Source organism: Salvelinus alpinus, chromosome 5 (assembly GCF_045679555.1).
Source record: "Salvelinus alpinus chromosome 5, SLU_Salpinus.1, whole genome shotgun sequence".
NCBI classification, from domain to species: domain Eukaryota; kingdom Metazoa; phylum Chordata; class Actinopteri; order Salmoniformes; family Salmonidae; genus Salvelinus; species Salvelinus alpinus.
The window spans coordinates 89777376-89802743 of NC_092090.1; the positions used below are offsets into that span (position 1 = coordinate 89777376).

The window sequence follows — 25368 nt, forward strand, 5'->3', positions numbered from 1 at the left end:
ATGCTTGGAGGGGTGAGAAAACACAGGTTAACCAATAGAGATGCTTGGAGGGGTGAGGGAACACAGGTTAACCAATAGAGATGCTTGGAGGGGTGAGGGAACACAGGTTAACCAATAGAGATGCTTGGAGGGGTGAAGGAACACAGGTTAACCAATAGAGAAGGCTTGGAGGGGTGAAGGAACACAGGTTAACCAATAGAGATGCTTGGAGAGGTGAGAAAACACAGGTTAACCAATACGGATGCTTGGAGTGATGAGGTAACACAGGTTAACCAATAGAGATGCTTGGAGGGGTGAGGGAACACAGGTTAACCAATAGAGATGCTTAGAGGGGTGAGGGAACACAGGTTAACCAATAGAGAGGTCTTACAGAGGGGTTATGGGGTCCATTCCTTGATTTGTGGAAATTAGGAGGGTGACCCCTGAATCTTACATAACTTTAAATTTGAAAAAGATGTGGTGTACACAGGTGTTTGATTCATGTACACATTATGGTGGTTGCTTTATTGGCAGGAAACAGATGACATTAAAGTTATATATCTAATTTTATACAATGAATTCCTACCTGAGATAATGATTCATAAAATAAACATACACATTACGCATTATAACAATAGTCCAGAAATATATATTTTATCTCATTATGTGTTTACTGTATTTAGGTGAAGAGAATATATAATATATTAAGGTATCATATTCAAGCGTTATAAAAACAGCACATCTCAAGAAGTATACAAAAGTGAGCCTTCGAGACACATTTTAATTTGCATACATTATCACAGTGACACCATGACCTGATCACTTGCTCATCATTGGCTCATGAAAAAGCTTTCTATTAATTCCCAACTTTTACATAAGAGACTGGGGGAGGAAGGGTGATGCCCAATCCACTCAGACTGTTTATAGGAGAGACTGGGGGAGGAAGGGTGATGCCCGATCCACTCAGACTGTTTATAGGAGAGACTGGGGGAGGAAGGGTGATGCCCAATCCACTCAGACTGTTTATAGGAGAGACTGGGGGAGGAAGGGTGATGCCCGATCCACTCAGACTGTTTATAGGAGAGACTGGGGGAGGAAGGGTGATGCCCAATCCACTCAGACTGTTTATAGGAGAGACTGGGGGAGGAAGGGTGATGCCCAATCCACTCAGACTGTTTATAGGAGAGACTGGGGGAGGAAGGGTGATGCCCAATCCACTCAGACTGTTTATAGGAGAGACTGGGGGAGGAAGGGTGATGCCCAATCCACTCAGACTGTTTATAGGAGAGACTGGGGGAGGAAGAGGGATGCCAAATCCACTTAGACTGTTTATAAGAGAGACTGGGGGAGGACGGGTGATGCCCAATCCACTCAGACTGTTTATAGGAGAGACTGGGGGAGGAAGGGTGATGCCCAATGCACTCAGACTGTTTATAGGAGAGACTGGGGGAGGAAGGGTGATGCCCAATCCACTCAGACTGTTTATAGGAGAGACTGGGGGAGGAAGAGGGATGCCAAATCCACTTAGACTGTTTATAGGAGAGACTGGGGGAGGACGGGTGATGCCCAATCCACTCAGACTGTTTATAGGACAGAATTCACTTTCCACACAGCACCGTGGCATTTAATCCATCCCTACATCTTTTAAGGATATTACTTTGATTTGTAGCATGAGTGAGCTAACTGTCCTCTCTCCCTCTGCTCACCCTGCGAGTCTGGCGGTCAGGTTAGCTCTGAGAGAAGCCAGTAGGCTGGTGAGGCTCCTTCTCTAAATCAGCGTTCAGAACACACCACTGACAACAATCCATTAGCGTTCACACACTCTGCCTATTAAAGAAGGAGTGGGCGAGGGCAGTAAAAGGCTGTTATTAAGCGAGGTCCGGACGCCGGTAGACATCAGCCGCAGAGTGGGCGGAGCTCATACGGGAGTCACCGGAGTGGCCTGGCTCATCAGCATATCGGCACGGAGACACATTCCCGCTGACCCCGGCTCTGGGATCGGGCATAGCAGCTTGCGGCACTCCGGAGTTCAGTGCCGGTTTGAGGTGAAGAAAGGAGAGCCTTGGAATCGATCGCTCCTGAAGAAAGAAATAAAACAACTTGTTAAGGAGCGATGAGACGGAAAAAAGAAGAGGAGAGATTCCTGTGCTTCAAATTGGATATAAATGATAGATGTGAGGTGCGAGCATGGCTGACTTTGTTTTCCAGGGGAGTGTGTTGTTGTGTTCAGCCCTACACAGGTAACACACTGTGGGTCTGGGGGCTGTTGACTCACTGATTGCTAGGCTAGTCAATCTGTCCTGAGGCAGTGATCATAGACTAGTCTGGTAAACCATGTACAGTGACCGCCCAGCCCAGAACAAACCAGACCAGACCAGACCAGACCAGCCTGGGCCCTCACCCCTCTATCTCCATTATCACAGCCAGCCAGGTGGTCATTCTAATAAACATGGGGTCAATATAGCGGCCATCAGAGGACCCTCTTTGGAGGAGACCTTAAAGGTTATTTTTAATTGTATCCCTCCGGCCTGGTGCATGTAGAAGGGAGGAGAGGAGAGAACAGGATGAGAAGAGGAGGAGAGGGCTCTCACTGAACTGGTATCCTGACCCATCAACAAAGTAGCAAGGGCCCCATGAACTGATCTTGTGAAGCTGTATTGGAAACAGGTACATAAGCCTGCTGATCTGGGACTACACGGTGTCGAAAGCATGCCATACCCCTATCAAAGGCAATCACATTTTTGGTCTTGCCCATTGACGCTCTGAATGGCGCACATACACAATCCATGTCTCAATTGTCTCAAGGCAAAATCCTTCTTTAACCTGTCTCCTCCCGTTCATCTACACAGATTGGAGTGGATTTAAGAAGTGACAATAAGGGATCATATCTTTCACCTGGTCAGTCTGTCATGGAAAGAGCAGGTGTTCTTAATGTTTTGTCCACTCAGTGTATACCCCCAAATGCATAAACCAACAAGCAGTCCCTAAGCATCAACCTGTCTCTCCCTACTACGTGTTCACTACCTCAAACTGTGTATCTATGCTATAATAGAGTTTAACACCATTGTATCACACTCTATACCGGTTTCTCGGAGATGGTGTCTGGGTTCTGCTTCACATTACAGTATGTTTCTAAGCAGCCTAGCCACCTGCTAGTAGGGAAATAAGTAGTGGTAGGGAGAAAAATGTATAGTTACATACTGGGATATTGTTTTTGACAATATATCGCAATATTATTTTTGCGCTAATCAGCTGTGCCTGCATGAAAACGCAACTATTTTTCCTTCATATCTTGTTGTCCATCTTTTTTAAATAGTGAGCAATGTTCATAATTTCTCATGCTCTCTTGTCTCTCTGCAGCCGACATATAGTGACCAATATGTTTGGAACGTCGAACCGTAAAAAAAATTGCAGTATCGAATCAAAATACTTATAAAATTGTGAGAATCACAATACATATCGTATCAGGAACTAAGTATTGAGATATCATATTGTGAGGTCCCTGGCAATTCCCAGTCCTAGAAATAAGCCATTAGCCACTGGTTGTGATTGGTTGGTGAGGAGCTGGCGGTGGAGCAGCTGCAATAACAGAGGTGTTGTGTAGCAGCGTTCGCAGCGACACAGCGAACCCCTGACCTCGGAGAGCCGAGAGGAACCCGAGGCGTGTGTACCAGATTTCAGGCTCCCCGTGACCCCAACATGGGAACTGGCTCACCTGGAGAGGGGAAACTGAGCCCCCCCTCAGATCACCTGATACGCTGGCTGCCTTAGTGCCTTCTCACCACTGCCTCTTTCAAGCAGCCCTGAGAATGAATGAATATCGGTCCACTGGTTTCGCTTAGTGCATCCATTGTGCATAACTCGCATTAAATTAAGAGACAGACACGGGAGAGTATGGGGTGTGCACTATCAAGAATCAAGTTGGATCAAATTTTAAGACTATCCCGTTGGACTGCTGGGTCAGAAGTTAAAATGGATGTAATGTCCAATAAGCTTGTTGCTTGCAGTGGATACATGCTTAGCTACAGTATCCAGGTTTAGAGGGGAATTACGTTCTCTATTTACAAAATGATTTCTCTCTAGCCTGTTAGGTGTGTGTGGTGTAACAGTAGTGTATATTATGCTTTATGTGACTATCCTCCCTCTGTTGTTTCACAGTGGACGGCCTGAGTGTTAAACCTGTCTCCTTGTGCCTATGTATTGTGCAGGTACAGAGCGACACGAGCTGACAACATGGAGGAGTTTCAACTCCATCTTCCAGTTCTTCAGCAAGGCTCTACAGACTGGGGATGAGTACGAGGAGTCCTCCAACACGGTCACCACACGCAGCTCCCACAGGACCAAACATGACCACAGCCACGACGACTAGAACTACACCAATAGGAGTGAAACACGGGGGGTGGGGGGGGGTCAAATCCTCTCTATTTACCCTCCCTCCTTCCTTCCTTCCTTCCTCCCTCATCTTTGTGTGATCTCTCCCTTGCAGCTGAGCCCATCTCCCGGCTCGCAGATGCATTGTTTTACTGGCAGAGTGCAGGTTGGCAGTGGTGGTGTATACATCCCATAGCGCTTTGCATTATTTCTAGATGAGTGCAACTGTCAAAGCAATATGGGCTGAGTGTTTGCGCTTACCATGGGCTGTGGCGCTTGGCTGTGGTCTGGGCCACGGAGCGGCGGCAGCGGCTCAGATTAAAGCTGACAGGCGCTGTGCACAGTGCGCCGTGGTGCACCTCCAACTGTCCTGACATCGCCCTGAATGAGCTAATGCCCCAGCAGCCCTCTCCACCACTCCCCGAGGTCCTAAAACCTGCCTGACCCACGGGTCTCACAGTCCTCCTCAACAAACACCACTCATACACTTAGAATATCTCCCTCCCTCAACCCAAACCCCCTCCCTCACCTCAACCCAACCCTCAACCCAACCCCCCTCCCTCTCTCAACCCCCCTCCCTCTCTCAACCCAACCCCCTCCTTCACCTCAACCCAACCCCCCACCCTCAACCCAAACCCCCTCCCTCACTTCAACCCAAACCCCCTCCCTCACTCAACCCAACCCCCACCCTCAACCCAAACCCCCTCCCTCACCTCAACCCAACCCTCAACCCACCTCAACCCAACCCTCCACCCTCAACCCAACCCCCTCCTTCACCTCAACCCAACCCCCCACCCTCAACCCAACACACAACCTCAACCCAACCCCCTCCTTCACCTCAACCCAACCCCCCACCCTCAACCCAACACACACCCTCAACCCAACCCCCTCCTTCACCTCAACCCAACCCCCTCCTTCACCTCAACCCAACCCCCCCACCCTCAACCCAACCCCCCCTCCTTCACTTCAACCCAACCCCCCCACCCTCAACCCAACACACACCCTCACCACAAACAATGGTTTTAACAGTTGTAAACATGCTCCATTAACATTATCATTTTAATGTAAAGCAAATGTGTTGTTTTTATGTTTCCTTCACTTACCCTTACCTTCCCCAAACACACACACTTTTTATAAAGATACATTTTCTGTCAAGTGTGGCCCTGTTTATACCTTACTTCGAAGGTTGCACTGCACTGTTTATGACAGCTGATATACTGTTGGGGTTCGGTTTTCTTTTGCTTGGTTTTTTATCTTACTTTCTCTCAATGTTTAGCTGGATTTGAATGCGCCCTAATAACTTTTTGTATCAGACCAAATAAGGTCCCAGAGTGATTGTCTGTGATTTTTAATTTGTAAAAATTACATTTTTTTACTGTACCTTTTATTCCTGTTTGATATCCATGAAATTGATGTCCCTGGATGATTGCATTTGATTAAACAAATAAAACAACCTTAACCTGTGCTAGAAATGAAGAATTCAAGACACTGAGCAGATTTAAAATCATTTAAAGCCCAGCATCAAAATGAGTTTTAGGTATATCTCATTTTAATAGAAACAAGAAGTCAACTTCAATATATCCCCTTGCACGTGTGGGGAAAGCCAAGATTCCAATATTCTCCTACACCTAGATGATATATGTGTTTAGATGTTGGAAGAAATGTAACACATTTATTTTCCAGAACACTTTCCTCACGTGCAAACGGAAAAGTGACAAAGAAATCAGCACTGGCTCAGCCTTGCGTAATCTCAGTCTCCTGGGACATAAACAAGATCAAAAATACAGTATATTTCCACGACGTTTTGGTGAGTTATAAATCACTCAAAGCTTAATAGAATCGCCTTCTAATATGCCCAGATATTAGTCTAAACGAGACAAAAATCCTGTGATACACCTCCCGACACACCCACTGTCTACCCAGACATGCTTTACCTTTTCACGGCTCCATGTGTTGAGGTATTTATGAGGGGACGATAAGAAATGTTTTGGTATACATTTGACCTTTTTTATTTCGGTGTGAATAACAGCCACTGGTGATATGTTGAGGCTTTTGTGGGTTATTAAACACTTAATTGCTTTTGTTAGTAATGAGAGCGCAGTCTGGGCAGTTGTAATTTTCATATATTTTTTATTAATGACTCTTTGAATGTCACTCAAGAAGTTAACGTGTTTGATTTGGGGAATCTGCATATTAACGGAGGAGTTTAATTTCAGGATACTGTTGACATGTGTGTTCCCTTCACGGGAAGGAAAAAACTGTTGCTATTTTACTTCATTATGCATATATTGTTGCCTTAGGAATAAGAAGACACTATGTTGACTGGTATTTTTAATAAAGACCAACAAGCCATATATGAATGGATCAAAAGTAATGGGAGCAGCCTTAAACCAAATCTAAAGCACAGTGGATATGTAAATTGTGACTAATTCTAACAATTGCTCTTGAATATGTTATTGTTTCAGATTGTATCCGTTTTATTGATCCAATGAGTCATGCTCACTATAAAGACATCCATGCTTTGTGAATCGATTAAATATAGCGTTTGAAAAACATTTTGTACCTTTTGTTTTTCCAATTTTTACATTGACTTTGATGTAACTTAGTTTCAACTATTGCCTATTAAAATGTAATTATTTGTATGTAAAGTTAACTTTAATCATCCACCAATCGTCATGTGTTTCCCATGCACCATTCCCATCGATTACATATTTTTTGTGAATATTTCAGTTGCTAAAATGTTATTAAAATTTTGCAGTGTCGATGAAGTTTCCAACTACCACGTGGCCCATGGGGATTTTTTTCAAATACCCTAATTCATATTTATAATTTTACATTTACGTCGTTTAGCAGACGCTCTGATCCAGAAACAATTAACGTTAAGTGCCTTGCTCAAGGGCACGTTGACTAATTTTTCACCTAGTAGGCTCGGGGATTCGAACCAGCGACTTTTCGGTTACTGGCCCAACGCTCCGCTAGGCTACCTGACCCTGCTTTTTCTAATACCATGGTCAATCTAACAGTTCTATTTGTGCTTCATTTAGGCTATGTTATATATCTCTTTAGAAACCAACAAAAGGCATCGGCGAGGTAACCCATAGATTAGATTACATAATTCGGTAATAGAATAGTTTTTTCTTTATTTTACCACACATAACATGTTCATATAGGCTACGCTACCCAAGTCATAGGGGCAGGTTTACTCAAGAGGGAAGTAAAAGAAAGTGAACGTTGAGAGAAGGTCGACCTTGGCAACTCTTTGTAGTCTGTTGAGCTGCCGCATCGGCTCACGAACCTTCACTGCGAAGTGCGCGGGGAAGTTGAGCCTCGAGGAAAAGTGATCCGAGTCATCGTCTCACATAACAACAGCTATGAAACCTGACGGAGGAAGACGGTCCATCACTCAGGACGGAGGAAACCAGTCCTCAACAATTGGACTAGTGTTAGCCAAAGTAAATTCCTTCTTAAAAAGTTTAATGATTTTTTTTTGTATTAATAACAGTGTCGCTTCAAGGAACGCTGATAGGACTGCAAAATAACATTCCTTGCCCCTATAGCTATATTAAGTGAAGCTTTTTGGTTTCAAGTTTTTGGCTGCATAATGTTTATTAGCCTGCACATCTCGCGGAGAAAATGTGCTTTTAAACTACAATCTCCAATTACAACAGGTTAAACGTGTTTTAAACATGACGACGGTTAAACATCAATTGGGCTAAAACTCCTCAAAATTGCGATTCATCTTTGCAAAGAGAGAGCTGTATGCCAGCACGGTTTACAGGATAATTTGTTTTCACATGGTGAAAACCGATAAGGTCATTAAACGCCCCCTCAATAAATCTTTAGAAATCTTTCCATTAACCTCCGAAAAAACAAGTGCCAGCGAGTGGAACCAGCCAAGATCTCTCACACCATGTCAGGTTCCTCGTCAAAAAAATAAAAACAGTCAATCACCCATCTCTATTGAGAGTTGGTCTCACTTTTCTGACACGTAAAATGTCTTAACACACTTAAATTCAACAGGCAAGTATAGGCGAGAGTTGGCACATAATAACATGATAGCCTTGAAACTTTTCAACAACAAACAAATCTAGTTTCCCAGTAATGCTCAAACAGTTACAGTATATCGATGTAGCCCCATGTTACATTATTCACCATAATGAAGATACATTTTTAACATTGGGGATAAGTTTAACATAACTTTGATTAGCACGCGTCAGAAATATCTGCCTAGACCAATTGCATATTTTTTCATCAGTCATGTCACACTTAACAACATTAAATTGAATTCCAGTTCCCACTCCTGTTTAATTATTTTAAGTATACATGCCTACATATTCATGAGTACATTATCATTCCCTCACATAGGCTACTAGAGTGTCTTCGCTCTTGAAACTTCAAAAGCCTGGTCTCTCATGTCAAATAGCAATGAGATCCCAAAATTATATTTCAATTTTCCAGGAGACTAGTATTGTCACGCTTAGCCTACTCTCACCATCCTCTCCCATGCTCGCCAGCACTGCTAAATATGAACTATTTCCAAAGACGGATAGGCATTAAGCAAAGTTGGAATGTCACCCCCACCAGCTCCTTGTCTTCTTGAGCACTCCACCAGATCACTGTCAGATCTCTATTTGCATAATTATATGCTCCGCTCTGAAGAGAAAACTAACCCCCACATTTTACGGGTCAACAAACTGCAACAATCAATGTTTTATCGTGTAGGTCTATACTAAAAAACGGTCTTAACAGCCATTCAAGTCTCTCTATTTCTCTCTCTCTCTCTCCCTCTAAGTAGGAGAGCAAATAGTTTTTCATCTATTGGCGGAAGAGGAATGTGTAGCTTAGGCTTGTTTGTTCCCCCTCCTTTCCTCGTGTTTTTTTCCAGAGTATACTTTGTATTTTCTATGCAAAATAAGTCTCCCACCCAAAGAAAGCACTACCCAGTATTGGGTTCGAATGTAACGTCGTCATTACATATTCATTGATTAACCAAACCATGATCCAGTGGAAACCACGTCATCACCAACCATCTCTATCCAGCGAAGCCCTTCATATTCAGAAAGCACAGGAATACGGCTCGGGGGAATCATTCAGAAGCCTGCCATACATGCGTCCTACTGCACAACCAGTGAATAGGCCTAAACCCAATGAGGTTATAGTTTGACATGCCGCTGGAAGTTGCACGTTGCCTATCCAATAGGATATTTCTTAATTATAGATACAATGTAGGCCATTTTCCCAACAGGCTGTTCAAAATATCGACAGGTGTTTGCCATATCCAGCTGAGAGAAAGCCTGGCAGGCGGTATATTCTGGGCTATGTGTAGGACATGTAGTGTACACTCTTAATGGAAAAAAGGTTCTGTATAGAACACAAAAGGGTTATATGGGTGCTTCATGTTTGACACCCCTTAAGGTTCGAAATTGGTTCCATATGGAACCCAATATGGAACCCAAGAGTTCTATATGGAACCGTTTTTGGTTCAGTGAAGAAGAACCCCTGGGGTTCTGACCAAATAACCCTATAAAAGGGTTCTATATAGAATCTTTAGGGGAGTAATCTATGAAGCAAGCAATAGAACCCTTCTTGGTTCTATCCAGAACTTTTTTTCTAAAAGTGTAGAACTCCCAAAATTCACGGGACCGGTTCTCAAAAATCTTTGGCCAAACATAGCCATACTCACATCCCGGTGACAAACAGATAAACTATGTTACCAATACAGGTCCCATGTTGATAATAGCTATAGGCATCACACGCATGCGCGCGCACACGCACACACACACACACACACACACACTGGCCTCTCGTTGCGATGAATTGGGCCTCACCTGTCTGATAATCTGACAATGTGACATAACCATGGTCACCATAGCCTATGTGTGCGGTGTGTTTGTATGAGCCTGGCACATAGTACACCGATCGTGCCCAGCTGTTGGCAGGCAGAGCCGTTTTATGGTTTGCAGTCCATTTGGCTTTAATAGTATAGCTTTCAGGCGGACGCTACTCCATACCATTACCGCCCCCTCAATTACAGCCCCTCTGATAGTCTCGGGTCGCACAGACTCCGCTAGTAAAAGCCCGCCTCTGAAATGGAATACATTTGAAGAATGGGTTCCGAATTTTAACATTATACTTTCTAACACTTTAGTGACGACACTGTATATTATTCGAGTAGAGATCAAGTAAAGAAAGAGTCAATTAGCGTAGTGCTTAAGAGCCCACCGACTGCCTGTTGGAGGAAATTGGCCATTTCGATGTGATGAATGATTGACAATGTGAATGTTTGAAGTGGGTCTGTAATTTGGGCTATTCCTAGGTTATGAGTTGTGATTTTAACGTTCTGTTAAATCATGTGGAAATGCAGTCTAATAGTTGTTTTTTCAGAACCCATTTCATCTACAACATTTGTATTGAAATCCAAATAAGGAACAAATAACGAGCATATAAAAGGGGATTTTGGTCCTTCGTCCAACTTTACTCTATCAAAAAGAACTCCAAATATTTCACAACCAGCTGACTTGGAACACTAAATTCACATCCCACAATTCTAAGTTGAAAAATCAATGCCACTTCAAAATGCATGGCAGTCAACAGGAGATGGTGGTGGAAATGAATGGTGCAATGGTTGGGTTGTGCATAAAGACACATTTCCATTCTCCGTATGTTAATAGGCAATAAATGACATCTTATCTTACATAAGACTATACAACTTAATAGTTAATTTTATGATCTTACACTCGATGATGGGCAGTTACCATGTAACTAGGTTGTCTGAAAGGTATACAGTGACTTCAGAAAGTATTCACACCCCTTGACTTTTTCTACGTTTCGTTGTGTTACAGCCCACATTTTAAATGGATTAAATGTAGATTTTGTGTCACTGGCCTACACACAATAACCCATCATGTCAAAGTGGAACTATGTTTTTAGAAATTTTTACAAATTAATTTTAAATGAAAAGCTGAAATGTCTTGAATCAATAATTATTCAACCCCTTTGTCATGGCAAGGCTAAATAAGTTCAGGAGTAAAAATGTGCTTAACAAGTCACATAATTAGTTGCATGGACTCACTCTGTGTAGCATTTCGCTACACTCGCAATGACATCGGCTAAACACGTGTATGTGACCAATACATTTGATTTGATTTGATAATCGTTATTAACATAATTTTTGAATGACTACCTCATCACTGTTCCCCACACAATCCCCACACATCTGTGAGGGCCCTCAGTCGAGCAGTGAATTTCAAACATAGATCCAACCGCAAAGACTAAGGTTTTCCAATGCCTCACAAATAATGGCACTTGGTAGATCGGTAAAAAAAAAAAAAGCAGACATTTAATATTTGAGCCTGGTGATGTTATTAATTACACTTTGGATGGTGTATCAATAAACCCAGTCACTACAAAGATACAGGCGTCCTTCCTAACTCAGTTGCCAGAGAGGAAGTAAACCATTCAGAGATTTCAATATAAGGCCAATGGCGACTTTACAACAGTTACAGAGTTTAATGGCTGTGATAGGAAAAAACTGAGGATGGATCAACAACATTGTAGTTACTCCACAATACTAACCCACATGACAGCGTGAAGAGAAGGAAGATTGTACAGAATACAAATATTCCAAAACATGCGTCCTATTTGTAAAAAGGCACTAAAGTAATACTGCAAAAAATGTGACAAAGCAATTAACTTTTTGTCCTGAATACAAAGTGTTATTAAATTTGAGGAAAATCCAATACAACACGTTACTGAGTACCACTCTCCATATTGTCAAGCATAGTGGTGGCTGCATCATGTTATGGATATGCTTGTCATCGGCAAAGACTACAGAGTTTTTCAGGATAAAAAGAATGGAATAGATCTAAGCACAGGCAAATCCTAGAGGAAAACCTGGTTCAGTCTGCTTTCCAACAGACACTGGGAGACAAATTCAGCTTTCAGCAGGACACTAACCTAAAACACAAGGCTAAATATACACTGGAGTTGCTTACCAAGACGACATTGGATGTTTCTGAGTGTCCTTTTGACTTAAATCAGCTTGAAAATCTATGGCAAGACTTGAATATAAGCTGTCTACACTCTTAGAGTAAAAGGGTTGCAAAAGGGTTCTTCGGTTGTGTCCCCATAGGATAACCCTTTTGGTTCCAGTTAGAACCCTTTTTGGTTCCAGTTAGAACCCTTTTTGGTCCCAGGTAGAACTATTTTGGGTCCCATGTAGAACCCTCTGTGCAAAGGGTTTTACATGGAACCCATAAGGGTTCTACCTGGAACCAAATATTGTTCTTCAAAGGGTTCTCCTATGGGGACAGCCGAAGAACCATTTTAGGTTCTCCATAGCACCTTATTTTCAAAGAGTGTAGCAATGATCAACAACCAACTTAACAGAGCTTGAAGAATGTGCCAATATTGTACAATCCAGTAGTGCAAAGCTTTTAGATACTTGCCCAGAAAGACTCACAGCTGTAATCCCTGCAAAAGGTGATTCTAACATGCATTTACTCAGGGGGTTGAATACATATGTAACCAAGATATATTTGTGTTTTATTTTTCATTATTATTATTAATTTTTTTACAAAATGATAGAATGTTTCTTCCACTTTGATATTACAGAGTATTTTGTATAGATCATTGACAAAAAAAATGAATTACATCGATTTTAATCCCACCTTGTAAAACAACAAAATGTGGTCAAAGTGAAGGGGTGTGAATAGTTTCTGAAGGCACGGTACCTAGTTTGATCTAACAGTGGACTAATTATTTAAACGTGATAAAAATTGTAAACCGCAATATGCACGAATCAGACTAGCTAGGTTTTACAGGCTAAAAATCTAATCCAAAGTGGAACAATAAATAACATTGAAACATGAATCATTATTAAATAGCCTAAAACATTAGTTCTATTATAATATTGAATGAGTTTGTATATTTGTATTATTTAAATGCAATTTCGTTAGATATGCAAGTAAGGCCCAGATGTAGTTTCACTGAAAAAACATGGAAGAGTTTCATAGTTCAGTATAGTTTAATATATCCTGAAGTTAATCCGTCAATTATAGACATTTATTATGGATAAACACCTGCCTTTAGCCTTAAGCAAAATAAGGCTATTTTGTTCAACTCTGCACTGGCCTTTTCGTTTATAATTATTGTTAACTTATTGAGGAAACTGTGCCATTTAAGTGGTTTATCTACATAATTGTTAGTTAACAGAGTTTTGTTGAATGGATAACTATCACAACACAAATGATTTCCAGTTAGTTTTAGTATAGTGGTAACATGAAAATAACATGAATACACATTTACAATACATTTACGTTCTAGTTATTTAGTAGACGCTCTCACGCATTTAAAATAATAATACGAATGATTGCCTATGATAATCAACAATAACAATTAAGTGATAATGATATATGGAACGAAAATTGAAAGGTTATTTAGTTTTATATGATTTAAGGGAATTATATATAAAGTTTGATTGGACTTAAATACCATTTAAAAATGGACAATGACACTGGTGAAAAGCTGTTGCTGTTATTTCACGGGTTTGTGCATTCAGGCTTTTCCTGTTGTTATTTAAAACCTCCAGCAAGCAACCTGGGTCTTATTGCCTATCTGAATTTATATTCTGTTTTTTTTATTTACATGAAGGAAGTCCAGTCAAAACGTGTGCAGCAACTTCTCTCTCTTTGTAGGATGATATGAAGGGAAAACCAAAGTGTTTCCCAACTTCATAACAACAATCATTTAACCATAGAAGATGATGCTAGCGTATACTGAATATACTGAATGTATATGTACATGGGCACAACAATTGGCTTCTCCCTCCGAACGAAACCTAATCTCAGGTAGTTTCTCAAGCCCCCAAAGAACTCTAGCCTCAAATCGATGGCGATCGGAGGGGGGGAAGAGAGATCAATGTGGGAGACAGACGAAGGCCCATACTCTAACACTCCGGAACCCGGTGTTCATCACTTTTGGCTTGATATGTTAAAAAAAGAGAGCACAACGTGATATTAAATCACACATTATAAATGAGTTTCATCAGCTGAACGCGGCCCTTCGAGCCGAGGCTCAACACACCCGTAGGCTACGTGGTAGGTTGGCCTTTCCTCCCCCCAGTGTAAGAGACGAGTTATTACTGTCGAGCAGTCCTCATCCGCTCCAGCGTGCATCCTCATTACGGACGCCCCAAAAGATGAAGCTCTAAATTAAGTTATTGCCATCCAATGAACTTAGATTAGATAGGCCGCAGAGATGGCCGCTCGTTTTGATACACCCTGACAGGCAGTAAGGTGGAGAGAGGGACGATGGGAGCGGGGGGCCCAGATTGGCAGGTGTGTTTTGTATGTACATTTCATGGTTTCTAGCCCCTTGGTTAATTTGGGCCCAATTGGAATCTCATTGGTAGCCTACTTATTACAGCTCGCGCTATTAACGGCACCTTCCCGCGCTCTCTTTGATGCCGCTCCCATTCTCTCTTTTCGATGGGTCTACTTTGTTCCTTCCTATTTCATTTCTTTATCAGCCATTCAAATGAAATAGGACATCTCTCTTCTCTCGCTGTCTGACAAGCGTCTCTCTCTCTGCCTCTGTCCATAATCTCTCCATCCAGTTGACTAGCTTTCTTCTTGTCGGCGCTCAAATCGTTATTGTGTTTGCTACCTGAGTCAGCAGCAGCAGGAAGGATGAAAAGCGGGGTTTTGACGAAATAGGGAAGTATGCCTGATATTTGTCAGGAGAGGGAGTGAGTGGTGATGGCGGCAGGAACGCCTGAAAGGAGTTGTGTGTATTTGCGATCTGGTGGTTGCGATGCTTCAGTCTGTGAAGACAAAAACAGAGCAACCAACTGCACTTTCTTAATCTGTCACTATCAGAAAGACAGTGACAGATTGGGAGCATCTCCCTCCTCCCATCGACACCTGCCCTACCTGAGATACCTTCTCATCTCAACCTTATTGAGAAATTCAAAATATTTTTCAAATAGCCTAAATTATGCAGAAGCACATATTCGTTTACTCTGTGCACTATTATTAAACAACAAAAATACTTTGAAGGTTTAGTGACGTTGATTGCATTCGTTTATATTCCTTTTGGTAATCAAATAATTGTCGCCATGTAGGTAGGCTATTTAGGGTAGTAACCATGTGCTTTTGTATATGGCTATTGAAAAATTATACATTTAGTAGTCTACAATAGAAAGTAAGCTTGGAATATAGGCCTGCATTGTATTTTGATACACAGTCTTTGTTAATTAGTTTTGTAAATATTCAATCAATGTTATTTGGATAAGGATGATTGCCAAAATGCTGTGGAGATTAATTTGTGAAAACTATAGTCTTGCAATTAAAGCGTATAATACACTATAATGTGCTGTTTATATTAAAACGTGTTTCATCTGAATATTATCCATTGATGGAGTAGGCCTGTATTACTTTAAAAAAAGAGTCCTGTAGCATTCACAGAACATACCTCGTTCATACCTTATACTTTAAATATATTTAAAGAGAAAGGAAGAAAGTCGCACACTCTATATATGCTCCCAACAATGTAATGAGTAAATATAATTGTCAACGTTTCGGCAACGCAGTGCCTTCTTCAGGGTACTTTTTAAATACCTTCATCAGCTTGTTCAGTTGCTATTACGTTTGCATAATAAATTATATCTCTGTGCAATGTCAACATACAAAGTTCCCCTTACCTTCGATATCATCAACTTTATACATATATATATAACCCAATATATGTATATATATATATATATATATATATATATATTATATAATATATGTATTGTGGTTGGCATTTATGTCCGTTACAATATCACACTAAGCAATCATTTTGAAATATTTCTAATAAATAAAAACAAACCAGAACACACCCCACCTCACTACAATTAACATTGGACCTAAAACAGGTTGATATCTAACGAACCCAATGCTGATGTATTAGCCTACTGTATAAGCTATCAGGTGTGTTTGTACCAATACGTTGACCTGTCAGGGGATACTTGTTAAGAATTTAACTCAAACTGTTGGCGGTCTCCAGACGCTCACGGTGGCATCGATTTGAAACTTGTCCTGTCTAATTTGATGATAGCATCCAGCTACCCGAGAATAGCACCATGGACAGCGCTCTTTCCTGACCTTGCCTTGCTATCAAATTACCCCCGCCTGGGCCACGGTGGGAGACCAACACCAAGTTTGCACGACAAAGATTGAAGAGAGAGAAGGGGTTCTTTTTTTCCTCTCAACACTGATCTCACAACTCCCTCCCATCATGATATCTCTCTCTCCATGACTGTCAGTCTGGCAATATCTGTTGATAAAATACACTCCCTTACTGATGCTCTGTCCTTAAAGGTGTACCGTGCCTGAATACAGGCAATACGTATAGCATTTCTCATTGTAAATGGACTGTTCGTCTCATTTCTAACATACCCCCATCGAGTATTGTGGGATCGTATTGTCTAAATGTCATGCATTCAAATATGTTCCTGATTATAAGTCAATTGTAGTATGTATGTACATTCATACACACATCATGCACATGTATGCATAGATAGATACATACAGAAAGACATTGAAACCCGCCACACCCATGTCATGCGCACGTGTTGTGAGAAAAAGTTGAGTTGAGAGCTGGATTGGCTCATTTCTAAAGTTGGAATCGGAACCGAAGGCGCCGGTTGATGGCGGATTTGCTGGTGGGGCGAGAGAAGCTATTTGATGGAGCTCTACAGCTTTGAGACAGCTTGTTAATTAAAACCCCACGAGATGAGCCTCTGAAGCCACCGTCCATATCAGAACAATGCTAAATATCCTGACAGCAAGTTATACCAATCAGGCGCGCGGGCAGCTTTGTACTCGCTCTTCAATCCCACCTTTTAGCACATGCTAGCAGTGAGATAATTTCATTCGTTAAAATCCCACTGTGACGGTGAAATATGTTTTTTTTCTACTGTCTTATTCGTGGAAAATCGTCCAAATGACTGCTCCTATACTCTCAAATCCACCCACGTCAGCTTAAAAATGCGTGTGAAAGAGTAATGAAAGAACGTCTTCGTTGGGTGGTCTAAGAACTAAATATTCATAATCACCAAATTAAAACATTTAGAAATAAAAATTGAAAGCACTTGTGAGTTTTGGGGTTTACCTTATGAAATAAAGAAACAATAAAAAGTGAATGAAAACGTACGTATTTTAGGTGACAACGAATAGGATATTATGTGATCAATTTCGGCGAGGTCATTATACGCTTTGTGTTATATGCATTATTCCATCTTAACTGAACTGGCACCCACCCTTTGTCTGCGGGATCTGTGCGTCATTTCATTTTAATACGCATATGTGAGATGATGGCTTGTTAAATCGTGAAAAACAAATACAGAGAGACTTTTTTAAACACTCAAACGGAGGATGACTCCATGGCCATTCTAGAAAAAGTAATTGAAATGCGTAATTTCTTAATGTAGACTTGAATGTGTTGGCCAAGCGTATGCTACAAATGTAAATGCACCTATATTGTAGAAGAGTTATCGTTCTTAGTTCTGGCGGCTACGCCCTCTTGATTGTGAGGAATGAAACCGAGCAGTGCTAGCAGTGACTCTTTGATGCAGCTCTTTTAGTCCAGGTGGATGGTCTAGGAACACGCTCACCTGCGGTGAGATACCATGCACCCAGGATCGAACAGGGGGTGACGTGAACTAGCGGACAATACATCTCAATTCCTGCTAAAAGATTACTTTCACAATAACGACCACCAGTACACCAGTCTTTGTCACGCCTGCACGGTGCACATTATAGCCTCACACTATAGCCCATGCTTGGTGTTGGACATCAAATATTTCTGGGCCTCATCAACTCCCATTAGACTAATCTAGTGCCTAATATTTCAATGGCATAATCAACACGGTCCATTGAAAAACTATTTTGTAACATCATTTTATTAATATCCAAACCAACAGGGAAAACAGAATCTAGAAATATATCTAAACAAATGAGCGGTTTGAAACTGCACACAAAACGCATTCTCCCTTACTGGACCAGTCACTATTGCAATGAAAGCCTGTTAAAACATTAGATATGGGCAGTATTTATTCATAACAGGACATATTCCTGTTCCATGAGTCTCTCTAACCTGTTTATTTTATCATCTAGCGCGGTTGCGGCCTCTGCACCTGATCGCCGGTGCTTGGGTCTGAGCTCGCGCTTTTAAGACAGCTGTAAAAAGTTATCTAAGTCTCCAGCACATTCATCAACTTCAGACATGGACAAGACGCTCTTTAGTGAATTTGTGACTGCAGCAGTATATCTTGACAGAGAGTGGGCCACTCACTGCAAACAATGCACCTTTTCCCTCAACTGCAAAGGACTATTAAACAAGGGCATATTTATATTTTTCTTTAAATTATTGTCTTGTCTTGACTACATTAAAAAAATCGATAGGCTATATTCTATTGCTTAGAATATATAGACTGACAAAATGTATTTAAATAGCTGTATCTCATGGAATTAGCCTTGTTTTTAAATCAGTGTTGAAAAAATATTCTGTTCTAAATGATATTACAATATTTATATATATGTTACAAACATGCTCGTTAGCAACAGTTTATCACTGTACCCACATTTCAGTTGTTTGAATTAATTAAAATCATATTTAATTTTGAACAATGTTAAAGCCTACTTTTTATTTTGGAGGATTCGAATTTGGAGTATGCTTATGCAATATACAATTTCTGGAAACTTCACCTAAAATACAATTAAATGAAACCTAATGAGTTATTAGAATACCTAAGCTTATAAGCAATGCACAATAATCAAAACAAATATCTTATTATCAGTTTATATAAAAAAACATGCATTAGTACTCTAATTTGGTTTATGTGTTTAATCAATCTGATTTTATCAAAATGCAAAACCCATCTGACACATAAAACCATTAAAAGTATTTGTCTCATTTACATACACCAACGAAATTAAATTAGGAGCATTTACAGTCGCGGAAAGTATAGTGATATCGCTGCAGACGAGTGGGGTGGTTAAGGTTGAGCGTGGATAGAGGTTGTGTTGTTCCTCGGTCTGAGGGTCCCAGTACCCAGAGCGCCATCTAGCAAACAAACGTAGAAACAAACAGCGCGAGACAGCCTCCATGCACTGCACTGCACGAGCACTGAAGCACGAGAGCACCATAACAAAGCCGCTTAGGAGCGCCACCGAGGTATTCAGACAAACCTTCTACATCCTGCACTGCCTTCATTCAGCAGTAGACTGCTCTCTATTCACGATTGATGCTTTCCATTAAAAAAACACGCTTAAATAGTAGTCAAATTATTAATAAATGAACGAATCAATTAATTAGAACGAAGCAATGTGCGTTTTGCATAGGATCGAATTTTAATGAACCCTGAAGGGTCAAGATGCTAAATAAACTGATCATGTCATCAGTGTTCAAGCTACATGTCTAGGAACTTCTAATGTCAAACTGGCTGAAGGAGATCTGGCGAATATCAGCTTGACAAAATCGATAGGCCCACTACCATCCGCTAGTCCCATAACGGTGTTTTACTTCACCAAGTGTACCACACAAGCACACAATACATCTTCTGTCGGGTGTGGTTTCGAATCAATTGAAAGGTCTCAAATGTAGGTTGTGGGATAAGGAGGGCTGGTGAGCTGTGTTGTCTGTCATGCGCTCTCTCCAAGCCACTGACAGCATGAGTAGGCTAGGCTACACCACAGCACCGGTGTTAATGACCACGCTCTCAGTCATCATATAGGCTCCCACGTCACCACTCTTCACCCTCACTATTCCTTGTCCTCCTCATCTCCACTGCCATTACTTCAAACATCAACAAATATGACGAATCCAAGATCATATCCTGTATCCTAACACTATCACTAACGCCTCAGTGTACCACTGCTAACAATGATAGTGGTCGCAATAACATTTAGCAAGTAGTCATCGTCATAACCACCTTAATTGAGATTGTCTTAATAACCATAAGACTATATAGCCTAATAACCATGATTAGTATGGCAATCGAAGCGTATAGTCCTAATCTAAAATGGAGACAAAGACTACAGCGTTTTAGTTCAATTTATAACCAACCCATTTACGCCTCTAGCCTACTGTGCATGCCACTGCCTACAGAGACAGAAGACCTTTCTGATTTGGGAAGGACATTTTACATAATTAGAAATAGGCCTATTATAAATGCTAGAATATTAATATCAGAATATTTGTAATAATACTTTTCTCTAATACTTTCAATATATCCTGATGTCCAAGTGGACTATTAGTAATTGTATTAATTTTAATGAGTGATTAGTCGACGTAGATGAGAACATATACACCAATAGGCGTTCAGAGGGAGACACAGCACAATCGGATGCTATTGCTTTCTTCTACGCAAACCGCAATACGTCACAATTTTCATTGAGCCGCGTGCACTAATGTCAAATTGCAAGGGACTTAAAAAATAACATTCTAGATTAAAAGTAAGGTGTACGAAATATACATATGGGTTTTGGTTTCATACATATAGGGTGCTACACATCGATATTAATGATAAAAACATTTGCTCATAGGCTACTCTTTTTTTGTGACCCATTACTGTGCTTTTATGACAGACACACTTATCATGGTTCTCAATGCAGGTGTTTGTGTGTGTGTGTGTGTGCGCCCGCGCGTGCGTGTGTGTGTGTAGGGCATCTTCTCATCAAAATAATCCAGAGCAGTGTCAAGTAATTTCATATAAAACTCAGATATTTCCCTTATGGCTATGCTATGCAGTCAATCTAGTATTGCTGATTTATTATGTGAACAATTACCTAAAGAGTCCAATGTTATCCTCGTAAAATTAATCAAATATGATGCGTAGTCTAACCAGATTCCTGAATCTCCTGCTAATCAATTTATAAATGCGATGAACCTGTTGTAGACATGTTCTCTCCAAAGAGAAGGCATTTTGTCAAATGTGGTCATAGGCTACTCGACATTAATATATAGGCTATAGTTTTTAAAAAACGGTGTTATGCTATTCTTTTTCAGGATAAAGTGTCCTGATCCATGTCGTGCTCGAACCCCTGTATTGATTATTTTCAGGCACATCTCTATTTTCTGTCTATTGCTCTGTGGTAAACGAGATAGCCCCCCTTTTGCCGCCTCTGCGTGCAGTGGAAAGAGTGAAGATGTGACGGGGCGTATTTGAAGTATGACGAGCTTTGTGGTCAACTCCTTTTCATTCCCCTGCCTCAAATACTCTTTCAAATAAGCCTCCCGGCCACCCCCTGCCACCATGACATGAATGGGCGGCTGACCTTTCGGGCCGTGTCCACTCTCCGTCCAGTTTTATCCAAACAAGCCTCCTCCCCCCACCCTGCCTCATCTAGGATGCCAGCTATTTTTCACTGATATCATCAACGAATGCAAATAATTTGGACGTGGGGGGCTGCATGGAAGGAGAAGGAGCAGTGGTGTAAAGTACTTAAATAAAAAATACTTTAAAGTACTACTTAAGTCGTTTTTTACGGTATCCGTACTTTACATTACTATTTCTTTTTTTGACAACTTTTACTTCACTACATTCCTAAAGAAATAATGTACTTTTTACTCGCTACATTTTGAATGCTTAGCAGGACAGGAAAGTGGTCCAATTCACACTCTTATCAAGAAAACATCCCTGGACATCTCTACTGCCTCTGATGTGACGGACTCACTAAACACAAATGCCTCGTTTGTAAATTATGCCTGAGTGTTGAAGTGTGTCCCCGGCTACCCATAAAATAAGGAATTTGAAATGATTTACACTTTTACTTTTACCTTTGTTACTTAAGTATATTTTAACAATTACATTTACTTTTGATACTTAAGTATATTTTAAACCCAATACTTTAAGACTTTTAGACTTCAAGTAATATTTTATTGGGTGATTTTCAATTTTACTTGAGTTATTTTCTATAAAGGCATCTTTACTTTTACTCAAGTATGATAATTGGGTACTTTTTCCACCACTGAGAAGGAGGGTGGGTAGTCATGGACAAATACCACACTAGTTGAGAATGCGCGTGTGTAGATGGAATAATTGAATACCCACCAATATGGGATGGTTCGAACCACCTTGAATTCAAAATTGCAGAGAAAATAGACCTTCCAATTTCTGAATTTCGCACTTTGAAATACCACCAACAAATTCGCCATTCAGATAAGATGCGTTTATTTCTGCATGGCCTTTGAAGAGAAAGGGGTCGAGTCAGTCAGCGAGGAAAGGCCACTCCGTTAACCCCCTCCCTTTACACTCGTCCCTCTCCCTCCCTCCAACAGACCGAGCCCCACCTTTTCTTAGCACAGACCTGAGCGCGCGCACACAATTTGACTATAGCCTATCACGCGGGCTTTAAGGCTACACAGAGGGTAGATTAGAGCGGTGCTTCTCTAGCAAGTAGAGGAGCGGGCACTTCTGTAATCACAGTGGAGGTATGTAGCCTAGGCCACAAAGTGTTAGTAGCTAGCTATAGCGAGAGGAGCAGTCCACGTGCTTTAGGCGAGCAGCAAAACGTTTTCTCGAATGCTTTATAATCATCAAAGCACAATATGTTATTAAAAGAGAATATATTTTGGACATTTCAAAAGATAAGGCTACTTATGCATGTATAGCCTATCTCAAAAGTGCTGTCTGCCTATATAGGCATATGATCAGTTGCCTATATACCAAAGGACATTCCATTTTGATAATATGGACAATGTGTATTAGAAATGTTAGTCATTGTCTAACGTGAAGACAGTCTCGCGTTGCATGGTTACATCGCTATTGGCAGCTTATCTTCGCTTAGACCAATGCTACTGCAGAGACATACATATTGATGGATGATGCTGAGTAAGATCGAAAAAAGACGTGTATTTATCAACAGTCTGCCTTTCCTCTAAGCTGTAGAGAGAGACAGAGAGAGAGAGAGAGAGAGAGAGAGAGAGAGAGAGACAGAGAGAGAGAGAGACAGAGAGAGAGAGAGAGAGGTGTCTGCGCTGCACCAACCTTGGGGAAGCCCTGCCACTATCAAACCTCTGACCGATGGCATAGATCAAAAAATGCCCTTTATGAAACGTTTCAGTCAATCAAGAACACTGACCATGCGCCAGCCAGGTAAATAAAGGCTAAATTGCAACAAAATAAACAGCAACATAAATAAATACTAAAGAGCTTGTGTACCACAAATACAGTCCTGGATCATAAAAATATTCTGGCACGCTTCATAGCAAGAAAACAGATGTAACGTTTCCATGTATTAATGGTCTACATAAAGTTGGAACGTCTCCAGAATGGCTGTTATTTTCACAACGGCTATTATAGCTCACACATAGGCCTGTTCGTTTGTTCATAAACATAACAGAAATTAAACAAATTGACTCAAACTCAGCTAGGAGACTAACTGGCCTTTCTTTACCCAAATCAGTGTATATCGATTGCATAGGCCAATAGCCTATAAATAACTCTTGTTTTATGTTTTGCCAGTTTAATATTTTGAAGACGTAGCCAATAGGCCTACAGATAGAGACTAGTTAGATAAAATATCAATTGCTTCATAAGGATTATGATTGATTGAGTGATTGGCTGAAACGTGCAGTGAGTGGCCTATCAACCCAGTTTGGTCAAGCTTCAAGACGTGCTATGTATTTTCTTGTTTTTAATATACCATGCATTGAACGTGGGTACCAGGCCTATAGGCTACATATGCATTTAAGCTATAAAAAAAAATCCATATGAAAAATTAACTTCATAAAGGCAATGTGAAAATCCTGACGACGAAGTGAAACATTAGTGGTGACCAAAATTATATTTACATAAACATGCTGCAAAAATAGGTGACCAATGAATTTGGTCTCAGCATGAAGTATAATTGCAACAAAATGCAGCTGAGTAAAATTGAGGAGCTCACTGGCAGCGGTGGTACAGTTACAAACCATCTGGTGTGTATTAGAAAGAGAAGCCGTACATATTACGGAAAAGCCAGGGTGTTATAAGGTAAGCCCGGCCTTGCTGGCCTCCCATATGTTGACATATTACACCGTGGGGATGTCTATTAAAAACATTTCAAATTAATACATTACCATATTAGTTACATTAATTTAGTTGGTGTAGGCTAGATCTCCCGATGACTTGACGTCACTCTGTTTGTAAACAGTTTGAAGGGATTACGGAATGAATTAGTTGGCGCAGCATGCTGGTGACGTTATGTTTGGACCACTGTGGAATTTTTCGGCCAGCACCTAGAATTTTAAGTGTCCATAAGCAACAGGTTAACTCTTCTCTGACTCAAAACACAATTGCAATTGGCCTTAATGACAACATTTACCACTGACAATCACAAACATCCCTATAAACTTCTCAAAGGAAATGAAGCTATAGCCTCCTCTTCTCAACACCTCAGCCCCTTCTCCTCGTTGTCTCGACTCGGTTAACTCGTTTTACGCTTTCCCTTTCAAAATCAAACTTTCCTTTCCAATCTCCTGGGTTTCTTTTCCGGTACTGTGATTACCGGAACTTATACATACACTGAAAAATAGCACTCTTGAGTTTAAATGCCACGTGTTGATTAATTTGTTGTTAATGACAGCCGGAGTCACACACACACACGCATAAGCACATCCTTTCCTCTTTCCCTTTCTCACATATCCCTCCCCCTTCTCTCACTCTCGCTCTCTCCTTCTCCCCTCTCCCCTTGCTTATCCATTTCACTCAAACGTGCACACACACACTGTGCATGAGAGACAAAACCAAAACAAGTCTTACTTTTTTCGTGAATCTCCATCATAGTCCTTGATGTTCCAGCTTCTCTGAGCCGTCTCTCTTCACAGATTGTAAAGTCTAAAACATTTGAGTTCGACACAACATCTCGCTTTAATTAATATATTTCTGGGCTCTGTCCCATAGACTATACCCAAAAGCTTAGAGTGAAGTGCCGATTGAGACATATTGAGCCCGCTTTAAAAGGATCATTTCATGTGGGAGGTTGGACACAA

General features: G+C 40.9%; 1 protein-coding gene and 1 long non-coding RNA gene across 2 annotated transcripts in view; one reads left to right on the forward strand and one right to left on the reverse strand.

Annotated features, from left to right (window-relative positions):
• The window catches only part of LOC139577180 (cotranscriptional regulator ARB2A homolog), a 331393-nt gene extending 326493 nt beyond the window's left edge, over positions 1 to 4900 (forward strand). Inside the window, exon 14 of the mRNA XM_071404090.1 lies at positions 4188 to 4900. Within this exon, the coding sequence (XP_071260191.1) occupies positions 4188 to 4348 (161 nt within the window). The 3' untranslated portion in view covers positions 4349 to 4900. The remainder of the gene's footprint in view (positions 1 to 4187) is intronic.
• LOC139577181 (uncharacterized) lies at positions 473 to 25368 on the reverse strand. The gene is made up of 2 exons (XR_011675229.1): positions 25139 to 25368; positions 473 to 2057 (listed from the first exon to the last, which is right to left on the reverse strand). It is a non-coding gene; the product is annotated as an uncharacterized lncRNA (long non-coding RNA).